The sequence below is a fragment of the Portunus trituberculatus genome, chromosome 5, assembly GCF_017591435.1.
Source record: "Portunus trituberculatus isolate SZX2019 chromosome 5, ASM1759143v1, whole genome shotgun sequence".
In the NCBI taxonomy this organism is placed as follows: domain Eukaryota; kingdom Metazoa; phylum Arthropoda; class Malacostraca; order Decapoda; family Portunidae; genus Portunus; species Portunus trituberculatus.
In genome coordinates this window covers 5,343,922-5,353,645 of record NC_059259.1, presented here as the reverse complement: position 1 = coordinate 5,353,645, position 9,724 = coordinate 5,343,922, and the positions used below count along the sequence as shown (strand labels likewise).

Below are 9,724 nucleotides of genomic sequence, written 5' to 3'. Positions count from 1 at the left end.
GTGTGTGTGTGTGTGTGTGTGTGTGTGTGTGTGTGTGTGTGTGTGTGTGTGTGTGTGTGTGTGTGTGTGTGTGTGTGTGTGTCTGTGTGTGTTATCCGATTGTTAATTAAAGTGAGCAGTATATATGTACACACACACACACACACACACACACACACACACACACACACATACACACACAAATGGGATACACACATTTCAAACATTCATGTCTCTTTATTCCTCTCCCCTTCACCGCCTGGCCCTGCGCCGCCCCAGGGTTGAACTACGAGAAGCAGGAGGTGTCACTGGTGTGCTGCCAGCACCGGTGGTCGCTGGACGTGAGCGTCAAGCTCACGCTACGGCGCTGGTCCTCCTTCTGTCTGGCCGTGGACCTACACACGCGCGAGAACCACGTGGTGCAGGACGGCCATCTCCGAGCCGGCCACGATGGCACGCTGGTGGCGGGGGGCGGAGAGATGCGCGTGGCGGGGGGTGGCAGTCTCTTCGTGGGGCAGGAGCAGGACTCACCCGGGGGAGGCTTCAATGAGTTCCAGAGTCTGCGTGGCTCCGTGGGGGACCTCCGTGTGTACGACGTGGTGCTGCCCCAGGTTCAGATGGAGGCCATCACGGCGTGCCGGGCACCAAACACTCTGGAGCAGCCACTCATTGACTTCTCTAACGTGACGGGCGACTTCGAGGTGCGCGGTGCCACTTTGCTGGCGCCGCCGCCCTGTAACCTGCGGGGCGAAGCCTTCCACGTGGTGTTTCCAGAGCCGCGGCTGTTCCGCGAGGCGCAGCAAATATGCCACGTACTGGGCGGCACCATGGCCGTGCCGCACAACCCCTCCGAGAACGCGGCACTGTTCGAGCTGGCAGCGGCCTCAGCGGCGGGCTGCGGCGACGGCACGGGCGACACGCTGTGGCTAGGCGTGCAGGGCAATCCGAAACAGCAGGCGTGGCTGAACGTTACCTCAGCCACGCCCGTCACCTACACCAACTATGATCAGCGGCGAGGCATGACCATCGAGCAGCCTGAGGTGTGTGTGGCCTTCAAGGGCACCCGCGCCGTGGTGGGCGCCTCGCGGGGCTCCTGGGTGCCGCGCCGCTGTGATCTGGAGCGCTGCGCCGCCTGCCACTTCCACACTCTGCCCTTCGTGCGGGTGCGAGGTCTGTGCAGCAAGTCAGAGTTCGATAAGAAGTACTTCCTGCTGGCAGGCGGCGGCGAGGTGGCCTTCAGCGGCGTGTACTACTCGCTGATGACCAAGCTGCCGCCCGCAGCCAACGACTCCGGCGTGGGAGACTTCGGGGCGTGGCGCCTCACGCGGTACGACAAGCCTCAGGTGACGGCCACGCTGGCCATGGCCTCACCCACGCACTACCCGCTGGGCCTCAACACCTGGACCTTCGACAACGACGTGTGTGGACGCGGCGAGGCGCGCCTACGTGTCACGTACTGCGACTTGGGTGAGTTTTCCTGCGACGACGGCAGCTGCGTGGATCTGGCGAGGCGTTGCGACATGGAGGTGAACTGCATCGACGGTTCAGACGAGGCGGGGTGCAGTGTGCTGAGGCTGCCCGTCGGCTACAACAAGATGGCGCCGCCTCCACGCCCAAGCCCCGGCAGCCCCGTGCCCGTGGCCCTGCACATCACCATGCTCTCCGTGCGTGCCTTTGACCTGACGGGCTTTAAATTCGTGTGCGAGTTGGAGGTGCGGCTGTCCTGGCACGACGCGCGCGTCACCCTGCGCCACCTGCACAGCCAGGAGACGCTGAACGCCGTGCACCAGCGGGAGGAGCACGCCCCATGGATGCCGCAGATGGAGTTCTTCGGGGACGCCTACACAACCAGCGACGTGGAGGAGCGGCGCTCCCTCCTGCGTGCCTTGCGCGTCTCTGATCCCCTGCCTGACGACGAGGAGAACCTGTGGGAGGGTGAGGCACGGGTTGGGGGAAGGAGGGCTATGGGAGGAAGGGAGGCAGGGAGCAGGTGAAGGAGAGGGTGAGGGACTGTAAGAGATGGTGAAGGAGGGTGAGGCAAAGAAAGAAGGGGAATGAAGAGGAAGGGAAAGAAGTGAGAGAACAAGAGAGTGGAAAAGAAGAGGAATGAGAAAAAGAGTGATGATGGGAGGGATAATGGGGATGAAAGGGAGGTAATGGAAAACAAAGAGAGAAACTTTTCTTATGGGCTACAGCGCCTGTAGGTAACTTGAAGAGTATGGGAAGCGGTGTTCAGCTTCCACCCATCAGCGACGCAGGCAATTTTAATATAGTGGTACCCATAGTAGGGCCCATATCACCACCCAGGCGCATCTTTGGTGTAAGACAATTCACCTAGAACCTGGACATCCTGGTGACATGTAGGTAACTTTAAACCACTCGACAAATGATGGCACGTAGTGAGATTCGAACCTACGCATGGACGTCTGCCCGATCCTACGCATACCAGCTTACCCACAACGCCACCGCCTCGCTGATAAGGATAAGGGATAAATAGAGATCACAGAATAGGAGGTAGAAAGACAGAAGATAGATGAGGAGGGAGATGTTACTAAATTAGACTTCACTATGATATATGCTACTACTACTACTACTACTACTACTACTACTACTACTACTACTACTACTACTACTACTACTACTACTACTACTACTACTACTACTACTACTAAAGCTATTACTACTACTACTACTACTACTAAATTCTATTACTACTACTACTACTACTAACTACTACTACTACTACTAGCTACTACTACTACTACTAATAATAATAATAATAATAATAATAATAATAATAATAATAATAATAATAATAATAATAATAATAATAATAATAATAATACTGTTACTGCTACTACCATCACTACTACTACTACTACTACTACTACTACTACTACTACTACTACGATATTCCACAGACGAGTTGTTTGCAGGCAGTGACAACCCCCTGGTGCTCCTCAACAAGCTCACAGTCACCACGTCATGTCAGTTTGACCTCATCACTTTCCCCTTCGACACGCAAACTTGCAGGCTGGTGCGTCTCTGTGTGTCTTTTGCATCTTTTTTCTTTTTTTAATACCATGTGGTCCTTTCACGGGAGTTTCTGGGCTAAAAGGGGGTAGTTTCTTTTCTTCTCACTTCCTCGTTATGTTTGTTTTCTTCTTCCTCTTTAAGTTCGTTTTTCTCTCTATTTCATGTACTTTTTTTATTTTTTTCATTTTCTTTATCTGTTTTCTTTTTCTTTTGTTTTCCTCTCCATTTGTGTGTCCTAGTTTTTTTTTTTCTCGTATATTTTTCTCATTTTTCTATTTTTTTTTCTATTTTTTTTTTTTTTTTTTTATCTTCATGTGTCTATTTCTGTCTTTAGTTCCTGTTTCTTCACCTTTTCGCTCTCCATCATGTTATTTCTTTATTCACGTTCTCTTCCTCTTTCTCTCTATATTCATTCATCTATCTATCTGTCAATCTACCTATCTATTTATCCATCTATTCTTCCTCATCAGTGTGAAAACCAATGTACACGTTTGTAAGTAAAAATTTATCTATTGGTATTCATACAAACATTTCGTTACCGGTAGAATTTCATCAGTCTGTCTCTGTATTCCTGTGCAGGGCGTGGTGCTGCTGGGCATGACGAAGGAGTACATCGCCCTGGTTCCTGAGGGCAGCGGGGTTACCTACCTGGGCAACAGGAAGCTACTGGAGTACTACCTGCAGAGTGAGAAAATGGTGCCCTATGATGAGGTGAGTGAATGCAGGAGTTACCCTTATAATTGCCTCGTTTTCTTTGAGACTCATCCACATTTTCTTTTCGTATTGGTATGATTTATTAACCTTATTTAGTTAGTTATTAGGTGATATCTAACCCCTTAAGTAAACACAAAACACACACACACACACACTTCACTCGTTAACAGGGGAAGTACAGCGGGCAGGCGGTGGAGTTGACCTTCCGCAATCTATCCACCTTCTACATCACCTCCACCTACGTGCCAACCTTCATCATCGTCGTCATCGGGTACCTGGTCTTCTTCTTCCCTCTCGACGACTTCAACGAGCGCATCATGGTGGCTCTGACGGCGCTGCTGGTGGAGGCTGCCTTCTTCACCCAGGTACTGACACAGAGAGAGAGAGAGAGAGAGAGAGAGAGAGAGAGAGAGAGAGGTACTGACGATATTCTCACGCTAACTGTTCCTGATATCGCTACTTTTACGCTAACTGCTCCTCCTTTAATGCTACTTTCACGCTGCCTGTTCTGATATTGCTACATTCACGCTAACTTTTCGATATTATTCTCTCATGAAGTCGCTTTCCACGTTCAGCCTGTTTTTTATTTATTTATTTATTTATTTATTTATTTATACCATGTGGGCTTTTCACGTGAATTTCTGGGCTAAAGGGGATACTTTTTGTGGCACCTCCTATCTCAAAGCCCACCCGCTAGGAAACCGTTGCCCCGAGTGAGGAAGCCCAACCTACACTCGGACCGTGGACAGGATTCGAACCCGTGCGCTTGGAGACCCTTAAAATTCAAAGAGCCTCTCGTTAATGAAAAGGATGTTAAATATGATTAGAAAAATTCCTACTTTTTTTCCCAAGGGTTCGGTCTCCGCTTGAAAATTAGTAGCCTCCCCCTAGGAAGGATTAGAGTTTTGTTATAGTGATCAGAGCTGCTATAAGTCCTTTTAACACGTGTACCTTTCCCAGATGAGCTCGTCCATCCCTCAGACGGCGTACCTGAAGCTGGTGGATGTGTGGTTTGTGTTCTGCATCATCAGTCTCTTCCTGGTGGTGGTGACTGTGGCTTTCATCAACTGGGTCAGGGTAAGACACAGAGAGAGAGAGGGGAGGGAGAGAGAGGAGAGGCGAAGGGAAGGTGTAAAAGTGTGCCTAGTAGTTACAGTGGCGGACAGTGACAAGGGAGGTACAAGTGACTGAAGAAGAGAGAGAGAAAAGGCGATGAGGAAGTATAAATAGTAGAATGGAAGATAAACACTAAGGAAGTAAGAGAATACAAAGGGAATAATGAGGAGAGCATTCTGTCAATTATTTTTTCATGAATGGTGGAACAGAAAATAAAGAAAAAAAATAGGAAAATACAGGTATAGACAGAGAAAAAAGAGGAGTAGCCTTTTCCCTTCAATTCCCATCAATTTAGTCACGCCGTATCCCTTCCCATGCAGAAATGCGCCCCGTCTATTCTACTGCGGGTGAAGGGATCGGCAAGGCGGACGCAGAAGGAGGCTGTGGGTGCGAGGCGCGTGGCTCTGGCGGCCTGGCTAAACCTATTGTGTCGTCTGGTGTGCCCCATCCTCACCACACTCTTCCTGGTCTTCTATCTCACCATGGCGGCCCTCATTGAAATACCCAAGCTGGATATTACTCTTTCGCAGTGACCCGGTGATGTTTGCTTCAGTTACACATTAATACTTTGTTAATTTTGTACGTTTTCTGTTTTACGTTTCTTGGGGGACTTGTCTAAAATTACGTATTGTTGTTTAGTGCCTTGTTAGTTTTATTCTTTTAGTTTTAGTGCATTTTTTAACCTTCAGGTAGTAGTTCTCCCCCCCACACACACACACACACACACACACACACACACACACACATTACATTCATATAGTTGTAATGTATTGTAAAATGTTTGTGTATTATATTCTATTTGTGGTAGAGGTTATAATGTTTTGTATGGTGTAATGGTGACTATGTAATGGTGACGGTAACCAGCAGCTGGATGACCGCTTGTTCCCGCTGAAGTATCGGCAGTGCTTGTTTGGTAGTTGTGAAAAATTAACAGACAACGCCAGCACTGAACGACCATGCCCTCTTGTTAGTGTCTGGGTGTGAATGGGCCAGATCCACACACACACACACACACACACTACGTTCTCATCTGTGCCCTTTCTTTCACCGACACACTGAATCTCACCAGGCGGCGCTGCATCCCGTCACAAATAAGGTAACACTATTTCATCTGTCTATCAGTATCTAACGTAATTTGCAGAGCTGTACGTGTGTTTTCATGTGACTGCTACAATTAGGACAGTCGAGTGGGGAGGAGATTGAGGGGAGAGGAGCATTATGATGAGGAAAGAGGAGAATTATGCTCTTACTTATGAGAATTTTTACAGCCGAGTGGGGAAGATGGAGAGGAGGGAAGCATTGTGATGGGGAGGAAAGAGGAGGAGGTTATACTAATACTTATGAGAATTAGGACAATCGAGGGGGAAGGAGATGGAGGTGGAAGGGAAATGAGTATCGTGAAGGGAAGGAAAGAGGAAAATATAATCTTTACTTATGAGGTATAGGCGAAAAAATACATATCATTGATTCATCAGATTTATTCCTAATGATAGAGTTAGCATTAATTTGGTATTTGATTGATTTTTTAGTTGACAGTGACAAGTTATTTTCCATGATAAAATCTAGTGTAGCAGTGTTTTTATCTAGAAAATAAGAGAAAACAAGAATTTATTTTAACTTATTTATTTCCTCAGCATATCTAGGAATCTTTTGGCAATTAATTCAAGTCTTAAAGAATATGGAAAACATTTATCTCGGAAACTAAGGAAGTGTTACGGAAATTTTATACAAGTGAATAGTTTTAGATTAGAGTAAGCTTATATGTGCGTGTGTGTGTAACAAGCGTACTGGCCTAGAGTAATAAATAAGCTGAAGGTGCCAGTCTCAAATGTAAAGTTTCCTAAGCTTTCTTGTCTGTGGGAATGAACGAAAGTGCCTCGTATTATTGCTGAAATTTGAAAGCGTGATGATAAATTTTCACAACCTTTCCATTCGTCTCGGAAACTAAGTGTGATGGAAATTCTATAGAAATGAAGAGCTTTAGATTATAGACTTTGTGTGTGTGTGTGTGTGTGTGTGTGTGTGTGTGTCAATGTGAAGAGTTTTAGATTATAGAAAGCTTTTATGTGCGTGTGTGTGTCAAGCGTACTGGCCAAGAGCAATAAATAAGCTGAAGGTGCCAGTCTCAAATGTAAAGTTTCTTAAGCTTTCTTCTCAAGTGGGAATGCTCTTCTTACTTTCATTTGGTTGGGTGGTTGGTTGGTATAGGGAAACTGGAGATTCGCAAGAGTGCTTTATTTCTCTAACGTTTCGCCTACGAGAGAAATTATTAATGTTACTATTTTCTTATACTATTATCATTATTATTGTTGGCATCTTTTATTATCATTATCATCGTTATTACTGTTATTGGCATATTTATTTTAGCGTGTTGTTTTGGTTACTGTCCACTGTCTTTGCTATTACTAGAGTGATGTTTTGGGATGTCCATTATTTCCTATTCCTGAAGTTAATACCATTCTCATTGCTATCACTTGTTAAATAGTTGGTAGAATTGTCTCATATATCTAAGTATTTTATGAAGTAACGTAAGTAAACTCTCTCTCTCTCTCTCTCTCTCTCTCTCTCTCTCTCTAGCAGTAATTCCAGATTGATCACAAATAAATTGGAGTTTCTACTTGAATATATTTATCTTCCTGATCCGCCTCCTTCAGTAGCGCGCGTCACGTCAGGCAGTGGCAGGTGACAGGTAGCAGCGGCCAGGTAATATAATTTTACCTGCATTCCTCATAAGACACAGATAAGATGCGTAAAGAAACAGTAAAAAATCCAGGTAAAGTTGTAAAATGCCTCTCTCTCTCTCTCTCTCTCTCTCTCTCTCTCTCTCTCTCTCTCTCTAGCTTTAATCGAATGGATATAGAAATGTGGGTAAGGAGAAAGTAACATTACTACTACTACTACTACTACTACTACTACTACTACTACTACTACTACTACTACTACTACTACTACTACTACTACTACTACTACTAATAATAATAATAGATAGATAGATAGATAGATAAAAAATAGCAACAATAGACAAATTTCACAGTTTAATCTCTCTCTCTCTCTCTCTCTCTCTCTCTCTCTCTCTCTCTCTCTCTCTCTCTCTCTACCGCCATTCCCCGAGGGCGTGCAGGCGGTATAAGGGCGCCCAACCACTTATTCTGACGCAGTGATCTCTTAATGACGGCAAATTATCCAGGTAAGGCAGCCATTAGCACGTTTTTTATAGTCCCCCCTCGACGTGACGGGCTCTCTCGTTTTCTTTTTCCTCTTTTTTTCCAAGGATAGTTGCGGCATTTTTTGTTGTGGCTTACGTTGTTGCTATATTAATTAATCACATTTTCTTTTTTACAGTTTTTTTTATTCTAGTGTACAATGAGGAAATGAAATGAAATGTTAGTTGTAAAGAAAAGTGAAAAGAAAAAAGGGTAAGTGTCTTGAAAACTATCTATCTATTTTATCTATCTATCTATGTAGCTTTTATTGTGTACTAGGTTAATTTACTCAAGGAAACATTAGCCAAGAAGGTTCAGTGAGGTGATAATCTTTAAGAAAATGAGAAAAATGAATAGATAATGGAGCGAGAATGTCTTTAAATTTATATATCTATCTATTTATCCATCTATATTAAAAAAATAAGTAAATAAAAAGAGTTTGGAGTATTAAGTGTCTTTAAAAGCTGTCTATCTATCTATCTATCTATCTAAGAAAAATGAGATAAATAGAGATTGGAGAATAAGTGTCTTCAAAACCTATCTGTCTATCTATCTATCTATCTATCTATCAGTAATACAAACACATCCTCTCCACAACTCGGTGTTATAGTAAAAAAATATCTATTTATCTATCTATCTATCTATAAGAAATACAAAGTTTCTTCACTATCTACCTATACAAACAAATTTTCTTCTTAACAGAATCATATAGTTAAAAAAAAAATAACTAAATCTATCTATCTATCTGTAATACAAACACATCCTCTCCACAACTCGGTGTTATAGTAAAAAAATATCTATTTATCTATCTATCTATCTATAAGAAATAGAAAGTTTCTTCACTATCTACCTATACAAACAAATTTTCTTCTTAACAGAATCATATAGTAAAAAAAAAAAACCAATCTATCTATCTATCTATCTATCTATCTGTCTATCTATCTATCTATCTATCTTAAAAAGGAAAAATACGTGAATAAGCACAAAAAAAGATAGATTAATTGAACACTGTATGACAAAATACAAACAGCGAAAGAAATGACAAATAAGAAAGAGAAGAGAAATAAATATCTATCTATCTATCTATCTATCTATCTATCTATCCAAACAAATTCTCTTCGCAAATCAAGCTTATAGTAAAAAAGTCAAGTGTATTTCAATAAGAGGAGAAAGAGACAGGTGTTGGAATGAGGACAGAGAGGACACTTCGAGGTGCTTTCCCGCCAAGACACACCAAGACACACCTGCTCATTAGAGTAGCCAGGTGTGTCAGGTTACAGGAAATAAGGTTTCTCTGCCACATAAGTAGCGATAGGTCTTCTTTTAGAGAGAGAGAGAGAGAGAGAGAGAGAGAGAGTGTGTGTAGTATCTCCTCCCTCTCTTTCCCTCCCTCCTTCTCTCCCTCCTGTCATCATCTTAACAGTCATTTACCATCTATCTCTCTTCCTCCCCTCCCTCTCTCTCTCTCTCTCTCTCTCTCTCTCTCTCTCTCTCTCTCTCTCTCTCTCTCTCATCATTTCCAGGAGACCGTGGGAGCCTCTTATCCTCCTCCTCCTTCTCCTCGTCCTCTCTTCCTCCCTCCTCCCCGTCTTCCTCCTCCTCCTCCTCCTCCTCCTCCTCCTTCTCCATCTCCTCCTATTTTCCTTTTTATCCTTATCCTTCCCTATCTCTTCCTC

General features: G+C 44.1%; 2 protein-coding genes across 2 annotated transcripts in view; both read left to right on the top strand.

The window, feature by feature from the left end:
• LOC123514857 overlaps positions 1-2,472 on the top strand; it is a 2,931-nt gene extending 459 nt beyond the window's left edge. Inside the window, exons 2-3 of the mRNA XM_045273109.1 lie at positions 259-1,914; positions 2,429-2,472. Coding sequence (XP_045129044.1) covers positions 259-1,914; positions 2,429-2,472 — 1,700 coding nt within the window. The remainder of the gene's footprint in view (positions 1-258; positions 1,915-2,428) is intronic.
• A 433-nt stretch (positions 2,473-2,905) lies between these two features.
• On the top strand, positions 2,906-7,438 carry LOC123514646 (glycine receptor subunit alpha-2-like). The gene is made up of 5 exons (XM_045272652.1): positions 2,906-3,016; positions 3,595-3,726; positions 3,900-4,094; positions 4,690-4,806; positions 5,166-7,438. Exons 2-5 carry the CDS (start codon positions 3,613-3,615, stop codon positions 5,376-5,378), a joined length of 639 nt encoding a protein of 212 aa, XP_045128587.1. The 5' UTR covers positions 2,906-3,016; positions 3,595-3,612; the 3' UTR covers positions 5,379-7,438.
• The last annotated feature ends 2,286 nt before the right edge of the window (positions 7,439-9,724 follow it).

Bases quoted from the DNA above. Each gene is read 5' to 3' on its own strand.
- LOC123514646 (XM_045272652.1), top strand. From the start codon at position 3,613: ATGACGAAGGAGTACATCGCCCTGGTTCCTGAGGGCAGCGGGGTTACC. The intron at 3,727-3,899 runs GTGAGTGAATGC...ACTCGTTAACAG, and splicing joins AAATGGTGCCCTATGATGAG to GGGAAGTACAGCGGGCAGGC. The intron at 4,095-4,689 runs GTACTGACACAG...TACCTTTCCCAG, and splicing joins AGGCTGCCTTCTTCACCCAG to ATGAGCTCGTCCATCCCTCA.